Source organism: Gavialis gangeticus, unplaced genomic scaffold, assembly GCF_001723915.1.
Source record: "Gavialis gangeticus isolate Ggan-Ray unplaced genomic scaffold, GavGan_comp1, whole genome shotgun sequence".
Taxonomy (NCBI): domain Eukaryota; kingdom Metazoa; phylum Chordata; order Crocodylia; family Gavialidae; genus Gavialis; species Gavialis gangeticus.
In genome coordinates this window covers 763,319-788,451 of record NW_017729011.1, presented here as the reverse complement: position 1 = coordinate 788,451, position 25,133 = coordinate 763,319, and the positions used below count along the sequence as shown (strand labels likewise).

At 53.1% G+C, this 25,133-nt stretch overlaps 1 protein-coding gene across 2 annotated transcripts in view; it reads right to left on the bottom strand.

The window, feature by feature from the left end:
• The window catches only part of SEMA3G (semaphorin 3G), an 85,775-nt gene extending 61,099 nt beyond the window's left edge, over positions 1-24,676 (bottom strand). For both annotated transcript variants that reach the window (XM_019510340.1, XM_019510341.1), the window contains exon 1: positions 24,375-24,676. In XM_019510340.1, the coding sequence (XP_019365885.1) occupies positions 24,375-24,489 (115 nt within the window). In that variant the 5' untranslated portion in view covers positions 24,490-24,676. The remainder of the gene's footprint in view (positions 1-24,374) is intronic.
• Positions 24,677-25,133: the final 457 nt, after the last annotated feature.

Here is a 25,133-nt window from a genome sequence, read left to right as displayed (position 1 = left end):
TCTGAGAAAACGCATGGTTTTACACACCATAAAAGCACATCCTGATGAGCACAGACATGGAGAGGCATGCAGGAGCATGCCTGAGGACAAATAGCAGCAGCACATATTTGTGCTGCTGCTGTTTGTCCCTGGGCATGCCCCTGCATGCATGCTCTGGTGTGCAGCAGTTACCTGGGTGGGATAGGGGTAGCAGATCAAAGGGGACCTGAGCTCATGTTCCCACACTGCCATGCTGATACTGCTGGCCCCAGCACAGGGAGACGGTGACCTGTTCCCTGGGGTTTTATTGTCATTCTTCCACCACTAAACACTCCAGTGAGAGGTGGGAGTTGAAAGGACAAGTTGTGACGGATGAAGAACAGATGTGAGCGTGATGGCAGCACACGGGGTGTTTATGGCAATGAAGGAAGGGGAGTATGTTATTCGAAGTGACCTTCGTGGAATCAAGCTGGCACTCCCCAGGAGCGGGGACTTATCTGAGCTCAGCCTCTACTACCCTGTGTGGATATCTACAGTGAGATAAGCCATGAGAGCTGGTCTTGGAGCCAGGCTCCAGTGCACTGGAGTGGAAGGTACTAGTACTCAACCACACTCCAATTTCCAGTAGATCCTGGTAGTCAGCTCAGGAGACACAGGATCAGCAACTTGGGACACAGCCAGCAGCTTGGGAAGGACTCAAGCAATACCACTCTATCTGCCCATCTCCAAGGCAGAACTTTAGTAATCTCAGGTGTCAGCTGCATCTCTTGTAAGCAAGCTAACAAAGGTTTGGTCCTATCTACTCTAACTAAACAGGCCTTTCAACCCTCACGAAAGGGGGAAGCAGAGAGGATCCATCAGAGAGGACTATTGCTGGCCAAAGGGAATAGTGCTGAGGTAGGCACAGCCATAGGAAACAGCCAGTTCTACACCCAACCTGGACACATTTCATAAATCCCCTATGCCTCTCTGTGACTAATGAACTTAAAAACTGTATTAAAGGTCCTAATTTACATTTAAGATCTAACTGTATCCAAGCCACTAGTTTCTCTGTTCCCACTCATCCAGCCCTAGTTCCGGTCAAATTTAAAACTAACCTGACTCTAGCTATAAATTTATTGCCAAAATCTACCTCATCCAGTCCAATCTAAATTCCATGTGCCCAGTGGTGTTAAAGGAATCCTAAAGTTGCAAAGCATGCACAAATGTCAAGAAACGCCAGAATAAAGGCTATCCCTGGAACCTTAGCTCTGACTTACTTGTTCATTATGATGCAGTCTTTAATTACATGTTCCCCTGGGGTATATATCCGCATGCTTTTTTTCCCCAGGGCCCCTGCCCCATTCACTGATATCCTAGGCTGAGCAGCGAATGAGACTGCTGTCAAACAGAGGTCCCTCTACCCATTCTGTTCGCTGTATTCCTGGCTTATTCAGTACAAACTGTCAGCTCCTCCAGGACATCCAGGGCCTCCTGAAAGCCAAGTCGTGCTCAGGTTCATATTTACTCCACATTTATGTTGTGGCATTAGCAAGTACACAAACTGGGTCAAGAACCAGAGGACCCTGTCGTTTTCTCTGTACAACGTCCAAAACCCAAACGTTCCCTTGAAGTTTCCCAATGGAAAACCAGAATATTTGGCAAAATTGAAATCTTCCTGTGGGAACTTGCTATTTTACAGAAACTACAATTTTTCATTGGAAAATCCTGGCTAGAGTCACTTCATTCCAGCCACCTTCATACTTCTGAGAGGGAAGACGAGCCGCAAGCATTGTTCAGAACTTGCGCATGGACCGCTCCCGCATCGCCGTGCTGCATCCAGGGAGTGGAGAGGGTTTGCAAACAAAATCCACTCGCTCCATGGCCCTAACTGCCTGTGCTTTACCACCTCTTCATTTGCCTACATCGGGGTGTCCAGACTGTAGAACAGGTGCCACAAGTGGTATGAGCAGCCTCTGTATGGCATATAGCCGATTAGGTAGGGGGCAGGCAGCACAGTGGCAGATAAGGCCGAGAGCAGGAAGCTGAGCATCAGATCAGATGGGGAGCACAGGGCAGTAAGCAGAAAGCAGAGCAGCAGATCAAGTAAGGGAAAGGAACTGGAGTGGCACTTAGGGAGAATGTGGGGCTAATTTGTGGCATACCTGCCAAAAAGGTTGGCCCCACTGGACTACATTTAAGTGAATTTTCATAACCCCTGTAAATACCTACTCCAGATTTCAATTTTCTGACCCAACCCACCGAGGCACTACAGCAAGTCAGATAAAAATGTTATGGGCTAGATGCTCAGCTGGTATAAATCAATGCAATTCCAATGAAGTCAATAGACCTAATTTAACTTGTACCAACTAAAGATCTGGCTCTATAATAACTGTAATGTGATGCCTACTCCTACAGATATAGGGACCCTAGTTGAGGGGTGATGCGGGGGTCTAGGGTTAAGCTGGGGTTGCAGTACAGGCAACACAAAAATAACTAAGTGCACTGCGGGCTGTTCTTAGTGACTGGGGCGCCAAGGATATGGTCAGTGCACTTCACTAGAAAAACAGCTGCTCTAAAGCAGCAGCCAGTCTGGTGCATCACACCCCTTAAGACAATCCAATCCCTTCTCATTCTGCAAGAAGAGGGAAGCACTTAACAGTATGAGACACATTTCAATGTCAAAATCTCTGTGCTTTTAGACTGTAAACTCCTCAGGCCAACCTTTGTCTCTGGACAGTGCTCAACAGAAAGGGGAACTATGCTAACAGTCCAAAACCTTTTCTTTCTTTCACCTCTGACATGAAAACAACCAAAGCATTTTGGTCATAAACATAAATAAAGGAAAAATGATCCCCACATCAGGCAAGGACTAGACCCAGAGAGTTTGCAAAAATGCAAGGCAACTGCAGGAGAACCCTTATAACAGGAATGCATGGGTAACTTTAGAAATGGAGGTCACCGCACACTCCTGGGTCAGAGCCGCAGCTGGGATAAATCCACATAGCTCCACTGAGGTGCATTTGCCTTGCTTCCCATCAGTGGAGTTGCAGGCCCTACATGTAGCTGTGTAATTTCCCTTTCAGCCTACTGACCACCAGCATTTCCAAGGCACCCGTCACATCAGCATCTAAGCTTGACTGAATCCTCTGAAGAGCTGAGCTTATGAAAGAACAGGGGGCCTCAGTGGCCCCAAGGGTCAAGGCAGTCAGCTGCTGTCTTTATGAAAGAGGAAGGGACTCATGCTATGCTGGGGCCCATCCACCCCAGAGGACTCCTATGGGACAAGGAATGCCATTTCACCCTCCCAGAGTGGCCTCACAGCACTGGCTGCTTTATGGGGGACCTCTCATCTGGCAAGGATACCCCAGGACATGCCGACACCATTCCACCGTAAGCAGCACGTTCTCCACCTCCTTCCCCACCCCGTGACTCACCATGCACCAAACTAAAGCCTAGAAATTTGGCAGCACAGCTGGGTTACTGCAGCCCTGAGCAGGTCCCTACAGCTGCGCTCAGGCTGTTTGCCCCGGGTGTGTTTCTTGGCATGGACTCAGCCCACACTGTACCAGCTCTTAAAGGCTTTCAAACCATGCCCACCACAGGAGCTGGTCCTGGCCAGCAGCTTTTCCAGCTCCCTTATTTCTGACCTTGGCCTGGTCAGAGAGGACCCAGAGCTTGCTCTTCTCCTCTCCTGGCCCGGTTACTCACTGCTTTACCTTTTCCCCTTGGCTTGCCCCAGCCTTTCCCTGTGCAAAAGGGGGGCATTAATGGAGCTCAGCCCCACTTGACCTCCCCGTTCCACACCCCTCGTGTACGGCCTTTAGCGGAAGTCGGGGTGCACCAGCACACCTCTGGGGGCTCCAAGGAACGGCGAGCGAGGGGTGTGGTAGGTCAGTAGTCATGTGTGTATGGCAGGCAGGTGGCCAGCCAGCACCGTGGGCCATTGGTAGGGCACGGTAGGCTGGCACTGCCAAGCTGGACACCCCTTCACTGCTGTGAGAAAGCAAGCTGCAGAGTTGCCGGAGCCCTGGCTGCCAAAACGAAGCATGTTAATAACATGCCCCAAGTGAGCTGACTAAGCAGAGCTGGATGGGATGCAGCTCGCTGAGGAGACTGGCAGGGAGGGGAAATGAACTGGAACAAGTAATGCAATTAAAAGAGGACCTTTTCTGAGGGCCCAGCGACAGCCTGCCCTGGGGTGCGGCCTGGCTCGGGAGATGGCCTCAGCCCTTCCATCTCTGGGCAGGCCACCCAGGTGCCAGCTGAGGGAACAATACAGCCATCTCCCCCGAGACAGCCAGGCTCCTGGCCTGCAGCCACAGGGAAGCCAAACACAAAGGAAACAAGTTTATTTATTGATATTTCTCTGGAACTGGGCCTCTGTTTCAGGGAGTGTTCCTCCTCCACCCCAAGTGAGGGGCTTAACAGAAGCAAAAGGAACAAATGCACTCACACTGAATGGTATGAAATGAATAATCCCAGCAATCATGCCCCAAGACCTGCCTAGCCCCACAGAATGAGCTGGGTTAGATCTCTCTCTTCTGGCTGGGGACCCATCAGACCAGGCTCCAGCATGGAGACCTCAAGGGAAAGGGGAGTGCAAGCATCCCTTTGAAAAGCAGAGCACAACAGTACAGGCAGTATTGCATTAAGAGATGCGGCATCTGTCGTTCTGCACTTTTTTGTCTGCACTAGCCTCAGCCATACAGCTCAGACCGGCACCCAGCTCCAAAAACTGCAATAGTCTGGGGCTTTCCAAGGTTTGAGACCAGGCTCAGACTTGGCCTCTGGAGCTGGGTATTAGGTCTGCATTTCTATGACAGCTCCAGAGACCCCCAGAATACAGAGACGGAGGTGACCTGAGAGAGCTCCTTGCCATCCTCCTGCAAGCCACCCCAGGCAGCTCCCTGCTCTGCACCCACTGGTGTGTTTGTGGGACCAAGTGCAGCGCAGTAGCAGCTGAACAACTGATACAAGAACATTGTCTCCCAGCTACTGCCCTTGCAGGGAGAGAGATCTTCATCTCTACCCCATGTAATTTTCACTCCTGAAACCCTTACGGGTCCTGTTACTCAGTGGCCAGCTCTGATGTCTCCACAGCAATCAGCTGTGCCATCACAATGACATGCTTGAGGAATAGGCAGAAGGAACAGGTTAACTCGACCAAGATTTTGTCTCTGGGACTTATTTTTTTAAAAATAAAGCGAAGAACACAGAAAACATCAACTGCAGTGCTTTCCAGTCCATCCCAGCTCCTTCAAGGGGATCCCACCTCAGTAATTGTTCTGTACAGAGGGAATGCTAAGCCCATTATCCTCTGTCTGTGTAACTGATACCCCTTCCCTCTCAGGGTGCTCAGCTGCTGGAAATCCTCCTGGATAAGGGAAGGGGAGCGGAGAAGTGTTCGCCTCTGACAGGCTGTGAAATCAAGTCTCTGCCAAATCCATGTCCAACTCGTTAATCCACCCGCCAACTCAGATGTCAAAGGGAGTCTGAATTGCTCCTTTGTCTATGGAGCATGAGTGGGTGGGGGGGTGCTTCTGAAGATGGATGTGGATCAATATGTTAATCTGTTAGTATGCAGGGCCTGAGATCATTATCCTCACTACAACAAGCCTGGTCATTCTCAGCCATCATCTGAAGCATTCCATAAGCAGCAGGGCTGGCAGCCAGCTGACCCAGCCTCTTCCTTGTGTGCTCCCTCCCTGTAACACTATGCACAGAGAAGCAGGTACCACATCTGGGCCACAGCTAAAAGCTAACAGCATGTAGATCTGTACTTTGGCTTCCCATGAGGATGGATGAGAGAAGATGAAACCCACACAGGTAAATATGTGGCTGTGGAAATGTCACATTGAGAAGATAAGGATGCAACTAAGTTAGGATAGCTCAAAGCTGGCCATCTTTCCTTTGCCCTTCCTAGCACTTCAGGGCATCGTCCTGGGATCTGAGAACACAAATCATAGAATCACAGAGTAGTAGGACCAGAAAGGACCTGCAAGATTATCAAGTCAGGTCCCTGGCCAGAGGGCAGGAGGGCTCAAACAAGCTCAACAAGGTGCTTGGTCAGCCTCCGCTTGACCACCTCCAGGGATGGGGACTGCACCACCTCTGCTAGGAGTGTTCCAGATTCTAGATAACCTCATGGATTCACTTGCACATCTCCCTGCTCCCACTCTCCTCTCCCAGGAAAGCCAAGTGCCTTGGCATCTCCTTCCCTGCATCCAACACATTCCTGCTGGTTGGAGGAGGTGGAAGCAATTCTCCTTCGACCCTGTTCTGGCTGATCAGAGTGCCAGTGCCAGAGGGTAAACCACTTTTTCTGTAGGGATAGCATTGGTTGGCATGGTAGTTTGGGCAGGGTGCAGTCAGTTGCTGGGATTCTACCCAATGTGGCAACCAGGCCTATTCTAAGGAGGGCTAGGCAAGTCCAAATGTCTACAGTACATGCCAGCAGTCTGTCTATACTAGGGCTCCTACTGCTGCTTCCACCCTGCCTGGAAAGAAAAGTCTTGTGGAGACTCAGCCCAAGTGGAAAGAAGCCAACAGGGGAGAAACATGGCCATGCAGGGTCTCCCGTGAGCAGCAAGCCCCAGACAGTTCAGGTGGTTCATGTCAGCCCTGTAAAGCATTAGTTCTGCTGCACAGCAATAGTAAAATATGAGCCTGGAACAGACATCTCCCAGGCCCCCCGAGGGGGATGGTCTGCCTGGTACACGAGACCTTCCGTTAAGCGCGGGAGGCTGTATTTCACCAGCAGTGACAGCCAACTCCCAGCTCAGAAAGGGGAAACAGAGGGTAATTTTTAATCAAGTCCTGGGGCTACTCCATTGATGCTGGCTTGGAAGGACCCCAGGAGTCTGCCTGGGAGCCTGCCCCTCTGGCTGGGCTGCATCTCCAGGGACAGGCCTGGGTCTACAGTTATTAGAGCAGGAGAAGACACAAGAGTTTTTTTATAATCCTTATTATTACCTATATAAGTAAACCCCAGGAACCTAATTCCATTCTTTCCAGCCTTCAAGGAGCATTTCCCAACTGGAACTGATGACCGTGCAGTTTGAATGCTCCACACTCCCCTCTCCATGTCCCCAGCTGCCCACACACAACAGCACAGTCCGCATGCAGCACACACGTCGAATGCCTGCATGTAAGGGCACAGCCTCTGTTAGCCTCAGGGTCCAAGGGCTGTGCTTCCTCTTACACACTGTGGCTCTGTGCAATTCCAAGAACAGCAGTCCCTTCCTACTCTGTCCCAGCTGCCAAGGACAAAGATTTCCCATCCCGATTCTCTCCATGCAGCAGTGGGATGTCTGGTCTGCGGGAGGAGCAAAGGGTGGCTGATATTCAAGCAAGTGAGGAGAATAGAGACTATGATGGGCTGGGTGGAAGAAGAAATCAAAACTGGACCAAGCTTCCCCCACCCCCTGCCAGGCACCTGCACTCAGAGTCCTAGGGCAGCTGGAGTGAGCTGGGGGAATCTTTCCCTCTATTTCTCACCATCATGGCCCCATACACCAAGGCCATGACCAGGACCCTGGGGCCATATTCTGATGCCAGTTCCAATTTGAAGCAAGCCATTTGAAAGCAGCAGGGTTACACACATGTAAGTATAGCGATCAGACTTGGCCCCTGGCTCCAGCCTGACTAAGAGACGTAGTTCACAGCCTCTGGAGGGTCAGCCAAGCATACAAACTGACCATGGGAGCCCCAGAAGTTTGCTCATCACTAAGAACCACATGATCTGCAAGCTGCCCAGACAGATCACCCATTGCACACAGTCCATAACCCACAGCCCGACAAGAGCTTTCTGTGCCGCTCCCTGAGCCGCTGCATTACTGACCCTGCATGGCCATCCCCTCACCCTGCGTCACAAAAACAAACCCATCTGCGTGGGAAGCGACCCCGAGTGCAGCTGCATAAGAAAACAAACAGCCTCTCTTCAGCGTAAGAAATCAGTGGCTAACATGAGTTCCCAGGATGTGGGCAAGTCTGTGCTCCCTCAGCTCCTGTGGTCACTGTCCCCAGCCAGGCCCAACACAGAGCAGGAATCCATGTAACCCAACTGCATTGCCATCACATAGCAGTGCGATCACCAACTTGTTCTACCATTGAGCTTCTAGGGGAGCCTGGGGCTGCAGGAAGTCTTGAGGGTCCCAGCCTTGCCCTCCCCAGGTTTTGTGTTGGATTGGAGCCAGCCTAGTAGGGATAGCACCTGCCCCCTTTGAGTGACTGCAGCAGCTGCCCCTTTCCAGTGATGCCAAGGGCATCTGCCTTGCCCTGCCATGGAACCCGAGGTGCAATGGGACCCCAGGCAATACATTTGCAGTCCCAGTGAGCAGTGTTTCCACACACCCCATAGCACCCTGGCCTAGTACCCATTGGGTCTGCAAGAGAAGAGAGCTCCTCTCTAGAACCGTGTGCAGACAAGGCCTGATAGCTTTCTACAGCACTCCGACCCTGGGCCTCACTGAAGAAGGAACATTATTTAGCAGTGAAATGCAGCCAGTTGTGGGGTGATGGCAACAGCAGCACTGCTTGCCAGGTATGAGGCAGATACGTGAACAGTCCTCCATGCAGCTGGTGGAGCAGTTTGCTCGATCCTTACCCAGTGCCCCCTTCCGCACCCATCTTTAGGATAGGGAAACTGAGGCACAGAGCAGTAAGTGATTTGCCTGCAGTCACCCAGGAAGTCAGTGGCTGACCTGCTAATTGAACCTAGGTGGGTGACTCATAAGTATGTACTTCTGTAAAGTAAGGAAACAGAGTCTTTTTCACTCCAACACGTAGTCAAAGCTGAGGTCTTTGAATGCATCTGAAAGGAGCTGCCCACAGTTTTCCACTGGAAATTATATGTGCCCTTCTAGTCCTGACCTTACTTGGCTATTTGTGCAATACAGAAATACTCATGCATGTTGGATAATGCTCACACATATTTCCACTCATCACAAGTGGCTAGCTTAGCACACAAACACATGCCCACTGCCTGGCTTTTCTGCCCATACTCAGAGCTAAAAAGGTCACCGTGGGGCCCAATATAGCATGTGGTCTGGCCAGTATTCCCTCAGATTTACGGGAATGAAGCAAGGAGAACCAGGTTGGTATCAATAGTAGGAAGGAAGGCTGTTTATGTCACTGACACAACCTTTCCATTACTATCCTTGTTGTCAGAAGGTTTATGACACATTGTGGGCACCACACAAGGGTGGAGAACATTAGCTGGGGTACACCATGAAAGGCAATTTATAACCGAGCTTGGAGAGATTGAACTTGCTCCATTTTAAATTAGGACGGTTTTATGGCTTTCAGATGCTCTTGCAAGTCCTTGCAAGTCAAAAGCACCTTGTGCTATTTTTAGATGGATATTTTGCAGCCCATCTGTGGAGCATGCAAGCAGGGGGACCTCTGGGTATTTTGGGGGGAAAAGGGGAAAATATTGCACAATGATCCAAGGTGTTTAAGAGGGCAGTTTATAATGGCGCGTGACTGCAAACCCATCCAGAGCATAACAGCACTGTCAGAGGAGCTGTAAAATCCCCAGTTTCAGTGGGCAGGTGTGAGCCCTGGACATAAATCAACAACTCCCTGATGTGGCTCCGTAACCAACTAGGTGGAACGGTGCTTGCGCTGCGATTGGAAAAAACTGCCTCCCCACCCCCTGTCACTAGTTAGAGAGAGGCAAAGGAGCCATCAGCTGCCCCCAGATCACACCAGGGTACCATCCCCCTGCTGGCGCAGTATAACCTGGGGAGAGGGGAGGACCAGAGCCTTGACCTCCATGCCCCGACCTCAGCAGCACAGATATTTGAGCAAGATGACCTCTCTCTCTCAAGCAGGCCGCAAATACACGGAGGCCCCCTTGCTTAATCTTGGAATTCCCAGAGCTGGAACTGGGACTCTCTCATTGCCATAACTGCAGCAGGAGGGGTGCCGAGAAGGACCGACCTTGCTTTCTGTAGTGCCCTGACAAGGCAACACCTGCAAAGTCCAGCTGTATTGATGGCACCAGTACACCAGACACGGGGGCCTCTGCTCCTATGGTTCTGAGGATTTTGTGACCAGTCCCACATAGCTTGAGAGGCCAGGCAAGTAGAGCTGAAATATAGCACTGGGAATTTATACTGTCCCAAAGGCAGTAAGTGCCAGTCAGATGGATCCACAGGGGCTTTGCCTAGGCTGGTGGGTTGGCCATCAGTGCATGACCCTTTGGGACTCCATTAGGAGCATGTACAGGCCCCAGGTAGCTACACTCCTGAGTCTGGCCTCCTCCATGCTGGCCATGCCACTTGCCTATTTGTTCCTCCTGACCTGCAAGGGGAGGAGGGGAAATTGTCAGAGGGAGTGGGTTGGAAGGGATCTCAGGGATCCTCCAAAATAAAGAGCTTTCCTGGTCTCCTCCAGTTCTCAGCCTAATCAAATCCTTCCTACTTACATTCCCTGCTCCCCAAATCTCTGCATTGTGTTGTTCCCCCCCGACCGGGGAGCAGCCCCCTGCCCACTGCACATCTGGAATGGCTTTTAGAGCCTCCACGTTTTAATTCCAATAAAAGAGCAGCTATTTCATGCTCTGCTGCCAGGCCCTGGAAAGCACGTGGCTTTCCCGCAGCCTTCTCCCTGCTCTCATCAGCCCACGATTAGAGTCACAGGGCAGATGGCAACACAACAGGCTGAAAGTCTATAGGGCAGGCAGGAGCTAGCAGCTTGAGGCCATTGCCATATCCCATCAGCACTCACTGGGACAGACTCTACCCAGGGCCTTAGCAAGGGGCGTAAGAGCAACACCACAGGGCCTTACCCAGCCAGAACAGATCATGGTGCTGGCTCAGTATCTGTCTGTGCCCATGGGGTGGAGAAAGTTAGTGTCCTATGTCCCCATCCAAGTATATGACATGGATGTTGGGTTAGAACCGAGGGGAGGGTCCAGGGAATACCTCAGGGACACCATGCGTCTTGTTCCCCCCAGGCCATGGCACAGGCAGGCAGGACAGGCTGAACCCCAGTGCAGACCTCCAGAGCAGCGCACGCCCAACATTAGAAGCACCCCCAGCTCCCCTCCTGCTCCCTGTCCTGCAGCCTGCCCCCTTCAGCCCCAGTGCCCCCCCATTCACCCCTTGTCATCTGCTCCTTTCCCTTTGAAGAGGTTTATTTTCAGAGCCCAGCGTCCCCCTGGCTTGTTTTCTTTAGCTGTGTCATTTATTTCCAGTTGACTCTTTGCTTATTTGCACTGGGCTGTGTAATTATTTCTCAGGAGAAGCCGGCTCAGCTCCAACAATGCCAAAGTCACCTGACTCGGAGAGAGACTGGAGTCGCTGAAAGCCATTTATAACCCAGCCAGGGACCACAACCAATATCCCGTCAGCAGGAGAGATGGCCGGGGGGGGTGGTGGTAATAATGATGGTGAGAGGGAGAGGGGCTGTTCCCAGGGGGAGGAGAAAACTGAAGAGTGTCTGGTCACCAAGAAAAGAGACTGTTCATTGACGCTGAACTGGTTGGCTCTTGCTTGTCTTTGATGATCCAACCTGTCCACAAAGCACAGCTGCTTTCATGGAAGCCATTTTTGCTTGTCAAAGCACAGGGCTTCTCACACTGCTACTGGTTTGGACCAGAGAGCTCCAATGCTCCAGGCCTTAGTACCCCTCGTAGACACAGGCTGGCCATATCATACATGGCGGATGGTGGCTGAATGGCCTGGGCTCCCCTCTGCCTTGGGGAGAAATTCTGGGCATGCTGCCCCTATTTGTGTAGCAAGTTTATTATATTTGCAAAAGGCTCCAGGAAGACTCTGGGGACCCATGTCAGCAAAACGAAGCAGCCAGGTCTAGTTCCACGTGAGGCACCTCACGAAGCAGCGGCCCAGCCTCGGCTCTCAGCACATTTCACCCGTGACAACTTGGCCACGAGGGAAAGAACTCTAGTTCCAGGTGGCGTCTCCGTGCGGCTGGTAACAGCTCTCAGCTCCCCAAGCCAGCTCTGGATCTTGTCCTCTCCCAATGGCCTCTGGAGCAGCTGCTCCCGGAGGACTGGGCAGTAAGTTAGGATGAGGGTCTAGCCGTGGCCAGGAAGCTGTTCTAACATGCTACGCTTAATCTGTCACTTGCTGAACAAGGCTCCCTGTTTGGCTGGATGAGGCCATGTCACAGGGACAAGAATGGGAGGAAACAGCTGAGTCTGTGGCAGACAAAAAAGGCACAGCAGAGCCGCGCATCCTCCCTACACCTGTGTGCTCTGACTTACCTCTCTGTACTACATCAGGAGCCAAAGAGAGGGCAGTTAGAGCTTGGACATGGAGGTGACAGGGAGGCAGCATCCATTTCTGAGCTACAAACCCAAAGCACAGACCTGCCAAAATACAGAGCTCGTAGGCCACACTAATGCATACATCCACACAGCAGCATGTGCCCAGCAGTGCCCAGATACAAAGGCACTTCTAAAATAAACCAAAGTAACTGCAAGAGGGAAACAGCAAAGCACTTGCACATGTACCATCCAACACATGTCAGCAGGGCCTGTGAGTACATGCAGCTCCCTGCCAGCAGGGATAGAAAGCTACTGGGTTTACAGGCTCTGAACCCTGAGGTGCTGAGCCAGGTTTAGGGATCCTGCAGAAAGCACTGACTGTCCCCAGCTGCTCCTGCTGTGCAAGCTTCAACCCCAGTCTCCTTGACCTGAGCCCTGGTGGAGGAAGAGGTAAGAGTGATGGAGAGGACTGGGGGACTTAATGCTGCTGCTCCACCAGGCACTAAGGCCGCTGCAGTCCCTGTTTTTTCTCATGCATTTCAGGGAGTGTATACAAGTGGGAGGATAGGAAAATATTGCTGAAGAGATGGGCTCAGTCCACAAGGTTTGGGAGGTCTGAGTTTTTATTAGAGCCACATTGCTTCCCTCTTTGGGTACAACAAAAACCCAACTTTCTGATAACACTACAGCTCAGACCCAGCTTCTGCAGCCTCTTGGGACAGCGTGCTATTTTGGGGACAGCTGTACTAGGGAAATCTGGGATCCAGACATCCCTGAACCCACCTGCTACATCCTGGGAGCTAATCTCAGCTTTGCCCATCTGGAGGTGGGAAATCCTTAATTCCCTCTCCAACACACACCTACCTCTGCAGCTTCTCCACTGTCTGGGACCAGCAGTCACTGTCAGTCATTTTCACTACAGCAAGGCAGGCGTGGGCCCTCAGCCATGCCCATGACATCACATGAGGGGCAGGTACCACTCAAAACTGTGCATCTCCTTCCTCTCCCAATTTGGAGTGCAAGCTGTGACAGGCAGGAGCCACATGGGAGATGCAACACCTTGGGACTGCCCAATGCAGGGCCCTGCCGTCTGCCCACCTCATGCCAACTGCTGGAGTCCTTGGGTCTTCACCTCCCTCTCAAAGTGCACATGGCCCTTCCCCTGGGACACTTCCGCTCAGGCTGGGGTTGTCAGCCAAAGCTGCTCCCAGACCCCCTGGCAGCTCCATCCTTCAAGGACTTTCCCACAGAGCAGTGGGACAGGCAAGAGCTCGGCCTCTCTGTGCCAGGACCCATCTGCCTGGGGAAGGAAACTGCAATCCCTCCATCCCCACGGACAGCACCTGGTCACACGTGCCGAGGAGAGTGCAACGAGCCAGCTGCAGCAGGCTCCCTCCCAACCCAGCTGCTGAATGACCGAGGGCTGCAAACCTACCCTCCACCAGAGCAAAGGACTTTGCTACCCTCCTGGCACAGCACGGCACGGCCTGCTGGCAGGGGCAGGGACAACCAGCTGCAGGTTCCTACTCGTAGTTCTGCAATTTCCTCAGAGATACAGGATTTCCTTTCCTCCTGCTGCTGGCAGATCTTCAAAGAGCAGCCAGAGCTGCCATGGCTTCTCCCAGCCTCCAGCTGGGAGCAACTCAGAGAAACTGAGAAACTCTGTGGTGAAAAACAATAAGATGCTCATAGATGCAGCACAGGGCAGGGGGCCTAGCATGTAGACAGACATTGGCAAATCTGACTTCCCTGGGGATGCCCTGTGGGCAGAGCAGCAGGCTGTGTGCTCTCACACAGGGCACTGCTCAGCTGGCAGTCTGAAATGCCAGCCTGTGGACCAGGGGAAACAGCACTGAATTCACACCCTGGCTATGCAACAGGCTCAACTTTCCCTGTGCCACTGAGACACAGACTGTCCTCAGTAGGGTCAGAGCACCCCTGCAAGCCCTGGGCCATGAAGCTTCATCACTACTCGGAGATCAGCATGTTCTACCACTTGCCCTGGTCTCCTGATCTAGCGTCCCACCACTGTGTTGGGTGGAGGACCGGCAGCTCTAAGCTCCTCTCCCTTAGTGCACCCAGAGCCCACTGATATCAATGCCAACTCCACCAGGATTCATCCCAGGCAGGATCCTAAAGTCATTTGCAAGCCTGGCACCCTAATGGTCATCCATGCACACAACTTTCACTGCTGTTGCCCACTCCAACCTAAGCAACTGCTTGCCCACGTCAACCCTCATCAGACCCCAGTCCTCCAGGCTCAGGAGGGCTCCTGGTCACGCCAGCCCTGGGGCAGACGCCAGGGCATTTTTTCTATTCTTAAACAGCAATAATATTTTCCCATCTCAGAATAACATTGGCAAGGCCACTCATGCTTTATTGTGTCAGAAAACTTTCTCCTGGCAAATTCCTCAGCAGTCTGGGAGCTTTTCTATTTGCATTAATACAGCTGGACATTCCTCCTTCTCCAGCATGAGAAAGATATGAAAGAGAAGGGCAGGAGAAGGTGGAGTCACAGGGATAGGGGCTGCTCCCTATCTGCTATTCCCCCAAGCTTGCAGAAAGCCAATTATTCCCTCCAAATCTCAAGGAGAGCAATGTTTTTTTTCCTGGTACTGCAACTATCAGCATACAACCCCCCTTTCAGGACCTGCAGTAAAAGGATCCATCCCTCATAGTTACCTCAGACTGGCTCCTATCCACATCTGAGCCAGATGGGATCTAGGACTCTGTGCATCAGGTGTCACTCAAGGGGTGTCACACTCAAGAGCGCAGAGCATAATTTCCCCATCTTCCAAACTGCATCCAGTCAATATATCTGGCTGCTCAGGTCTGTGGACCATCAGGATGTAAGGGGAGATACAACAGAGCATCTAATCTAAGACCCCAGGCTGGTATGTGGGCAACAGTGCTGCACTAAGGGGGTTTGTCTCTCCTAGTGCCCAGGCCTTGGTCTGGGTGCCCTGTCACAACAGGTGCCTTCCAGCCTTCAGCCCAACCCAATACAGATCCAGTCTCCCCACTCTTGGCTCATAGGATCCTAGCGTTGGCTCAGGAGTCAGCAAGTCCGATCCCCAGCACAGATGCAAGTTGTTCTACTCCTGAGCCATCCCAGGCAGTTGCTGTATCTGGAGCTGTGGTTCAGGCCCCATATCTAGTGCTTCAAAACCTGGGCATGCCCCTTCCAGTCATGTTCACCAGGTGATGAGGGGTACTAGGAGCCCTCCATGACTGGGACCCACACCTAGTCCTGGGGCTGTGCATACATGGGATGGAGCAGAGCAGTGCAGTCAGTGCCTGTCAATGGGGACAGCGTGTGGCTCCGAGTCCAAGAAGGGAAAGGCAGGGTTATGTGGCTACACTGTGCTCATCTGCAGAGCTAGGCGGGTTCTTTCACAGCAGAGGAGAGCTGCAGGGCAAATCCTCTCAGCAACAAATACAGCCGCAGCTACCAAGATAGGGGAAGAACCAAGACTTAGTACCAAGAGCCTCTCCCTCAAAGCTGCCCCCATCTTGGGGTTGACGTCAGCAACGTCCCACGGGGCACAACCAAGGCAAACAGCACTGCACCCACAGTCACCTGCCACTCCCTGGCCTCTGAACACCATTGTCCCTCTGCAAGCCAGCACCTTTCCCCTCCACCCCCTCAGTCTGTCTCTGCAGTACTTGGAGACAAGAATGGAGCCTGGATCTGCTCAAGCAGACTCTGTTTTGTCTAACAGCGTGGCTGGGAGCAGAAGGAGCAGAGCCTGCTGCTGGCACAACAGATGGGAAAGTGTCAGCAGGAGCAGGGACTGGCTCTGAGGGGAGCAGCACTTTGGGAAGGGAAACCTGAGTGTCCCCCCTCCTCCCCTCGCCCTAGCATTCACCCCTCCACCACTGGCAAAGCCCAGCAAGCACCCACACACCACACAGCTGTAGGATCCCCACGCACCACACAGCTAGAACGGCTCAAAGACCAGCACCCACACCCTCAACCTCTGCTCTGTCCTCTCCTTTCACTATGCCAAGGCTGGCCCTGCACTCCCCACACCTAAGGCGCACCCACTGCAAAATGTTGCAGTGGCCTAGCAGAAAGGTGACTTGCCTTCGCTCCTGGCATGGCATTTCCTGTGGAGCAGAGAACTTGACTCTTCAAGTCAGGGATCAGGTGGAGGAAAAGGGGACTGGCACTGAGAAGTGACCAGAGAGGGCAGCATATGGGCTGAAGAGCCTTCATTACTGCCGATGTTGCTCGGGAATACAAAACCCTGGCTTGCTTTTCTGCTCCCAGTGTGATGATTATGCAGCTCTCAGGAAGAAGGGGGAAGCATTTAATTTTGCCTTTAGGCCACAAGAGATGGATCTGGAGTCCCTGGGAGACACCCCACACAGAGCCCCAGGATCAGTCTTGTAGGGTGACTTTGCAGAGCAGAACTGCTCCTTCAAATGTATAAAAATGAGTGTCCTGATCACAAAGGGAGACACTAATGCAAAGCTGAGCTCTTGTACCTCCTGTTTTGAGGATCTCAGAGCTTTGATGTCAATATTAATACCTAAGCTCCATGCATCCCAGATGATATGATGGCCTCATGGGCCCAGTTTTGCAAAGAAACTCACTCTGGTGCAAGGAGATAGGGTGGCATTTGCTTAAAGTCTGTGAGAAAATTAGCACCAGATGCCCCACCTCCCAGTCTCATGCCATAGGCCTGAAAGCAGTACCCCTCTGCTTCCTGTGGCCCACAAAGCCCCAGTCCACTTCGGGTGGTCCGGTATGAATAGGTTTAAATCAGATGGGAACAGTTTCCACCCCAAAATGTAGGTTTTCCAGAACCAAAATGTTTCACCAAAATTGTGTCAAAGCTAATTTTCAATAGAAAAAGACATCAAAACACACCGTCCCTTCCTTCTTAGTGCTGGAATATACCCTTCCAATTCCTGTTAATTCTGTTGGATGTCTCATGCTCATGTTTTATGACCAAAGGCTTCTGGTAGTTCCAAACTGCATGCGTTTTGGGGGGTTTGGTTGACGGGAGATTTCAGCCCGTTTCCAATTTGGAACAGGAGCAAGGTTTGAAGTGTCGGGAGTTTCCCAGGGAGATGGAATCCCAGTTCCCAAGCAGCTGTGTGCTGGAGGCAGCCCAGTGTCCTGGAGCCAGGGATTTGAAGGAAAGGCAACAGCCTGTGTCCTGGAGCTGGGGTTTTAGCCACCTTCTGCAATGCTGAGGTTATCGATTCAGCTTGGATGCTCCCAACCCACTATGGGAGCTCTGGGGAATGGAGACCCACCTTCTTCCAGCCCTACCTTGCACTGCTGTTAGCAGCAGCAAGGACACAGGATTGCTGCTTTAAGCTAGCTGGGTGAGGCAGGTGCCTTCTTCCACAACCAGCAGCAGGAGGGGTAGCATTGCCACCTGGCTCCCAAACTCTGGATACCCAGCCCCAGCACTTCTGGGTTCTGCAGATGTTCCAGAGCCAGAAGCCCATTGCCAAGCTGCTGGCAAGATGGGATGAAACCACAGCATGGAGCAGGGAGTCAAGACTCTGTATCCCAGCTGTAATATGAGCCCTCTGAGCAGCTCCAGCAGGTCATGGCACCTCTGTGCCTCAGTTCCCTCATCTGTAGCTATACTGATGGTCCCATGGAGAGTACTAGAGACCCATTGCTGAACAGTGCCCTACACGAGGAAACCACCAAGGTGGCTCACCAAAGTGCTGCAAGCCATGTAGAGGGGTGGGGTGGGGGTGGGTGGGGGAGGCTTTACCACCCAACTCCACATCCCAGATGGTTCCTGGTCACATCTCAGTATCAATCCCCTTCCCCCACCTGATCTCTGACCTGAAGAGTCAAGTTCTCTGCTCAGCAGAAAACATCACGCTGGGGGCAAAGGCAGGGCCCCTTCCTGCTAAGCCACTGGCACATTTGCATGGTGCAGGTGTGTAAAGGCTGCTGTAGGGGAGCAAGAGGGGGCAATCAGCATGCTGCCTGGGTCTCACGTGGACATGCACCCAGCCATTTGCAGGCTCCCAGAGCCCCATGGCTGGGGAGTTCCTTTCCTTCCACCCCCAGCTTGGCAGCTTCAGCAGGCCTTGGATCTCCTTCCTGCTCTTGCACAACCCACCAGGCTCTTTAAAAGACAATGAATGCTCTCACTCTGGTCCCAGCCAACCACCAGCCCCCAAGCAGGAAACTCCCAGCCTTATACCCCCATTTCCAGCTCCTTACCTCTGAACCCTGCCTGCTTCCTCAAGATCAGCCCTGACCAATCTCTTCCCACCTCATGAAGAAAAGAGTGCCCAGGACACACAGTGCCTGCGTTTTTGCCCTGGCTCTGCCAAGGCCTTGCTCATTCATTGCAGGAAGGAATTTCAAGTCTTCTTTAATTAGTGCATCTATGAATCACAGCCCTGGCACAGCTATTAACTCTTCTGTGGGATGTCTCCTTGTCAGCCAAAAGTAGCGAGTCCAGATCTCAGGCTTCTAGCCAGCATTTCCATGGAGGACAGAGACATGTGGATATCTCCACAGCACTCCCACACCACCCCATCATTGGAATCAACAGATAAGCCACTTTCAACTCCCGAAGTATGGTGTGAGCCACAATTTCTGCCCCGCAGCCTCTTTACACCTGGGACAGCATTCTTCTCTCCCTTGCTGCAGTGTGCCCTGGTGGCAAGGAAAGGCAGAGCTTTATCAGCTGCAGCTCCTTCCAGAGGGGGTATAAGACTGGCCAGTCCCACCCTCTCCAGCTGGGGGTGCCAGTCAGCACAGCAGGGGATGCCAGGAAAAGTCATTCAATCTGTCAACAAATCTAGTCACCAAAGCAGCTGTTCTTCTTTGCAAGTGTCTTGCAGGAGCCCCAAGGGTTTTTCTGGATGGGAGGGAAGATGCAAAGTATCTGGAGTACCCATTAGCTCCAGGCCCCAAAACCTGTTCCAGTATTTCTCAGTGGGCCTCAGAAATTCCTATTAGGATGCTCCTCCAAGCTCCCTTGCCTCCCCTGCAGTGTCCTGCCTCCACGTGAGGTAGGGCTCTGTGGCACTTCCCTGCTGCACACATTTCCTGAGCTCTGACAGCACCAGGTCAGAGACAGCCTTTCACAGGCCTGTTTCTAAGCAGCTGCAGCCTCTTGTGCAAGTAAATCCAGGGGACAATGCACTGGCAACCAAGAAGCTGACACAGGGCCAAGGGGGACGTTCCCTTCCCCAGCTCAGGTTCTCCTCCTCCTGCAGGGGATCCAGCCAGGAATCCAGCTTCAGTCCCTCCCCTTGCAGGCCCTGAACACACAACCCAGGCCAGGGGTGATGTCCAACCTGTACGTTTGCCTGGCTGTGGCCCACTGTCAGTCTCCTGCTCCTTGCCTTCCTTGTTGATCTTATAGACACAGGGCCATGCGGAGTGGCTCCAACCTAGGCTCTGTTTATTGGATGCTGTTTCCTGCTCAGGACCCAGCTCTGGGGTGAAGCCCCAGTGGCATCTGTTCACCCCTCCTCCGTCCACCAAGTCACCTGAGTCACATGGGGTGCAGACAGAAGTTACATTTGTCCCACAATCGGCCCCCTGAAAGCACTTGACAGTCATGCTGTCACATACATGCACAGCACTTTAGAAGTGACCGATCATGTGACAAAGTAAGCCTCATCAAATGAGGGATCAGATAAAGGTGCTCCATTTTGGAGTGCCTTGGGGGACTTGTGCTCCCTAGGATTAATTTGTGGCATGATCAGGGTTGGGCTCATGCAGCCCAGCCCTGCCCTGGGACTATTTGCAGGAAGTGAGGGAGGAGAGGGGAGGGAGAGCCAGCTGTGGGTTGGGGTTTGCCCAGCCTGAACTGGAGGGAGGTGGGTGGATTGGTGCTCCTCCTGCCTCACGGTCCCTCCAAACCCCCCTCTAGCTCAGGCCAGGCAAACCCCAACACACAGCTTGCTCCTGCTCCCGTCTCCCCCCTCCCTTCCTGCAAACATCACCAGAGCTGGGGAGGTGGGGCAGGGCTAGGGAAAATGGTGACTTCTCCACTGCGGGCAGGCTCCCTGGGCTCCTGCAGCCAGAGTCTATCCTTTGCCCTTTGTGGGTGCCCATTGTGGCTAGTCTGTGCCATTTTGAGGTCCAAGCTCCAGCTCACTGGACAGCACAAGGGGAGAGCCAGCACTGCTTTCTGCTACTGCTGGATTTGAAGCTGCCAGAACCCTGCCTTCAGGAGCCAGGAACATGTGTGCCACTGCAGACAGCTGGCACAGGGTGCAAGTCTGGTGGGGACCTTGGCACAAAGCTGAGCTGCCCACGTCATCAGGTGGGCTGAGCAGGACCCCACACCATGGTAGTTTGAATTGACAGTGCCAAACCACCCACACCAAAGGTCTTTGGATTTTTCTTCCTCCGAGGTTGCTGGGACCAAGGGGCTGTCCTCCATCGCCTATATCCCATTGTAAGCTGGAGTACCCATTTAAATCAACAGATAAGCCACTTTCAACTCCCAAAGTATGGTGCAAGCCACAATTCCCACCCCACCACTCACTTTCCCCACCCATTTATTTTAACCAACTCCCCATTCTGGAATGGAGTTTATTCTGGAGATGGAGATTCTCATAGTTGTCCTCAGCGCACCCCCTGCAGCGACACTCATAAAACAATGAACACTGCAGTGTGGGGAAGGCTGACCTGTGCTCCCAGTCCCTCCTGTGTAGGACCAGCTGCCTGTCAAAAGTCACCCACTCACCTCCCTCAAAATCCCACCTTGCCATGGGCAGAGAGCTTCCACCCTGTGAACACGGGGCAGGTGGGGTGTTGGCACAGCTGCTCCTGGCAGGCTGAGCTGCACACACCTTGGATTTCAACTTCTCCCCCACTCTACATATCCTCTCTCTTGAAGTGACAAGGTCTTGGAGGCATGGGCTGTCACGGGCCAGATTTTTGTACAACACCTAGCAAAGTTGTACTGCACCTGCCACAATGGGAGAAGCAGGGTGCTACTGCAATATACACAAAGGGAGGTAGATAGACATATGACACATTTACAATGGGGGAAAAGGGCAGGAGTTTTAAAGACGCCTGTAATTTACCTGTGCCAGCCACAGCTGCAGGGCACCGGGTTAAACTTTCAGTAAAGGATAATAGATTCTTATGCATAAGGAACAAGCAAGGCTTTGCAAAGAACTCAAGTGACTTAGGAGCCTGTGATTCATCTTCAAAGTTACTAAGTATTTTGGAAACAAAATTCTCCTGGCATCTGTAGGGACTCACTTCTAAGGAGAGGGTCTCCAGCTTCCCACACCCAGGGCAATTGGCCCATCCCCACCTGACATCAGGAAGACCCTTCCACCCACAGGATAGTACTGCATTACTGGCAGCATGACAGGGGCTTATTCCAACCTCTGAAAAGTCAGGACCTGGTAGTCATTGAGCAGGACAGTGTGACCCAGCACAGCAGCTCCATAGGGCTCCCTGCAGCCTCCTTTGCTCAGAGGAGAACCAGCCCAACTCAGCTCAACTCCCAGCAGGAACAACTTCCTAGGACAGGAGAAAGGGGGTTGCATGTGGGTAATGAGCCATGAGCCAAGCTGGGAATATAGGCAAGCTGCTCCCCACCCCCCAAAGGGCTGAGACCAGTGCTGGAGTGTGGCAATTCTGGTCCTAGCTGCCCCACTGCAGCATGTGGGGCAAGAGAAAATTCCTGCCACTTGCACCTTGAGGGATGGAGCTGGGTTCAAAGGACCTCCATGCAGCTCCTACAGATTATTCCCATGTGCTCCCCACACAGGCTATGTCTAACTGCCTTCCAGGGGAAGCTGCCTCCCTCCTTCTGCGTGTCTTGAATCTACATGAGTGGCCACCTAAGGAGAGGCCTTGACCTCCTCTCCTGGCCACAGAGCTCGGAGCCAAAGGCCAAGTCCCACTCCCACAACATCCAGATCTGAGGCAGCAAATCACCGTGCATACAAGCATTGCCTCCCCAGCACCGGGGCTCTCATTAGCCACAGGATTCACTTGGCTTGGGCCAAAGCCAGGGGGACATCTGTCCAGGGAGGAGGGGGAAGTGAGGCTGGAGCTGGCAAAGTCAGCTCTTCTCTTTCTGCATCCACTGCCCTCCCAGCATGACTCGCCCCTCATTAGCTTCCTTGTGGTTGGTGGAACAGCCCTGTTGGGTGCCCACAAGCTTCCTAGACATGCTCTGTCCAAGGCAGCAGGACCTCCCCCAGCCGAACTTCAGCACAGGGGAATGGTGCTGTAGCCCCAGGCCTGCCCCTTCCACAGCACCGCGCAGATCCAGCTGCCCCCAACCAGGAAGCCACACAAGGGCTGATGGGGCTAGGGGCAGAGCTACAAAGGCTGAGTGAAGACGGTAAGATCCAGCCTGAGCCTCCGTCTGGGAACCCCTCCCTAAGCCTTTTCCAAGCACTCATGACCTCTTCTGCCCCCCTTGTGTTGCCTCTGTGCTGCTCCTGGCTCCAGCCTAGGTGAGGTGCCAGGACTTTCTGGTAGGGGCTGCCCTTGGGCACTTCCAGCCTGGCCAGGAGAGCCCTTAACTTGTCAGGTACAAATTCAGTGCAACCCCAACTGCTAGGGACAAAGCCCCTGGCTGTGAAGAACATTTCACCGGGCTCTGGTGCTTCACCAGCTGTGACCGATGCATGCCATTCTTGTGCCCAGTAGCAGCTGGTGTGAGAAGCATCAGGACAGAGGCTCAGTCTCAGTGGGATTAGGGGACTCCTGCCCAGGCCACAGGTCAGTATTCAGCACTGCCTTTTTCTGGAGAGGGGGTAGCAAAAGGCTGATAAGATTGTGCTGCAGTATCCCAGGCTGGTCACAAGGGGGTGCTGGTGGCAGCCAGGGGAGTCAGGTCCAGAGCCAAGGATGTCCTATAATAGTGGTTTTCAACCTTTTTTCATTTGCGGACCCCTAAAAAAAAAAAAATGGAGGTGTGGACCCCTTTGAACTGTACGTGTGGGCATTCACATACTTTTGCTTGATCATAGTCATCTTTTGCAGACCCCTCAGACAGTCTATGAACCCCCAGGGGTCTGCAGACCATAGGTTGAAAACCACTATCCTATACTATCCCAGCCCAGCCCATACACGCCAGCGAGGCAGCATCCCAAATGATACACTGGAGCCCACAGTACTGCAAGCTGATTACTGCATAGTGTAAAATCACCCAGGGGATCCCAGAAAGGACAGATGAGGAGGGAGCAGGGTTGGTGGCAGTGAAGTTTGGGGGAATCCCTTCTAGGCATTTCAGGTTCAGTTGCTGGTCTAGGAACTGTTTCAGCTTTGTAGGGCACGGAGCCTAGGAGACATCCTGCAAAGATCAGCAGCTCAGACATGCACCCGCTCTGCCCATGCAGACAACTGCACTCAGGGCACAGCTTGAGTGGTAGAAATGGAGTGCCCTTCCTGACATCATGTGGGGTAAGGAGGGAGGCACCACTGGCCCCAGCCCAACCATGGCCAGTGCCTGTGGCGGGGATGATGAAACTAAGGAATGATCACACTGCAGCTGCAAAGAGAGTCCAATCCCTGTCCCTTTGGGAGTGACCCTTAGGGGATGTGAACATGGGGATAGGGAAGGAAGGGAAGCACAGAGCCCAGCCAGCCCAGTTCATTTTAAATCCTACCCACTTCCTTGTGCCCCACAGCACCCAGCCCTGGAGGTGCAGAGCATGGCACACATGGGCACTGAGGGTCGTGGCACATGATCCGTTGAGTACATACAGGCAAGGGAACATACTGGGGCATGTGGAAAGTCTCAGGTGAACATAACCCCTCCACTTCCCTTGGGGGTGTGAATTGCCAACACCTCTGCTCTGACCTCTGGGGCTCTCAGCGTAACTGGGGGGAGATGGGGCTTTGGCTGCATAAAATTTACAAGCAGGCTCTCACTCACAGGACGACCTCCTGCCCCCAGCCTCATTCATTCACTGCCCCTCACACTCCCACCCCCACATTCTGGTGACATCACCCCACCAGGTGCCACAGTCTCTTCCTCACACACAGCCCCCTCCCACAGCAATCAGTTTGGGCCTCTGCCGGGTAGCTTTGATTTGGCTCCAGAGCTCAGCAAGTTCTGATCCACAGCTCCAATCTGGCCCGGATGCAAGCCAACAACCCCGCAAGTGCTAAGTGCAGAGGAAGAGTTGAATTGCCCTGTCACAATTGCAGGGGGCATCTCAGGAGCAGCCCGCCAGAGACAGTCACGGTTACCTTTGTAGGACAGGCGGAGTCGGGGCACGTTGGTCTTGGTGTCCTCACAGCTGGCCAAGAGAGTCCCAGAGAGCCACCAGGCTGCCAGGGCCTGGAAGAGGTGTCTGACATGCATGGCCTGCTGCCTGCCTGCCTGCTGCCTGGCTCTTCCTTCCAAGGCTGCCACTGGACGCTCCTTGTACTGTGAGTCAATGGGCTTCCTCCGGCACTCCTTCCAGGGACAGCTGTGGAGGTCCCAGCTGGCCGGCGTGTGCTCAGGAAGCCTTCCCCACCCCGCCTCTCCCCTCGCCTGCCACAAGGAACTGGCTCTGAGGAATCTACTGTGAGTTTTATACAGCAGGGCTCCACCCAGCTCCTCTCAAGGAGATTGCCACGGCGCAGGGACAGGAGACCCGCCTTTCCATCCCGCTGGCAGCTGTGCTCTGGGGGGCAAAGGGGGGGGCCTGGCCGAGGTTCACTTCACTGCAGCCTCTGTGCTCTGCCTGCCCTGCTGAGTTGAAAGAGGCACCAGGCATTAAATCAGCTACCTCTGAGGTGCCACTGACTCCCAGGCAGTTACACTGGGGACAGATCTGGCCCTGTGATGCAGCAGGTTTTTTTCCCTGATCTCAGCCCCAGCCCCACCAGTTTCCCTTTCCCAAAGTCCCCAGTGGATGCACTTCTTCCTTCAAAAAGGTGTCACAAGTCTGGGTCAAGCAGAATGATCGGGGGGGGGCGGTGTTCAGCCAATTTCATAATGGGCTGTGCACTCAGTACAAA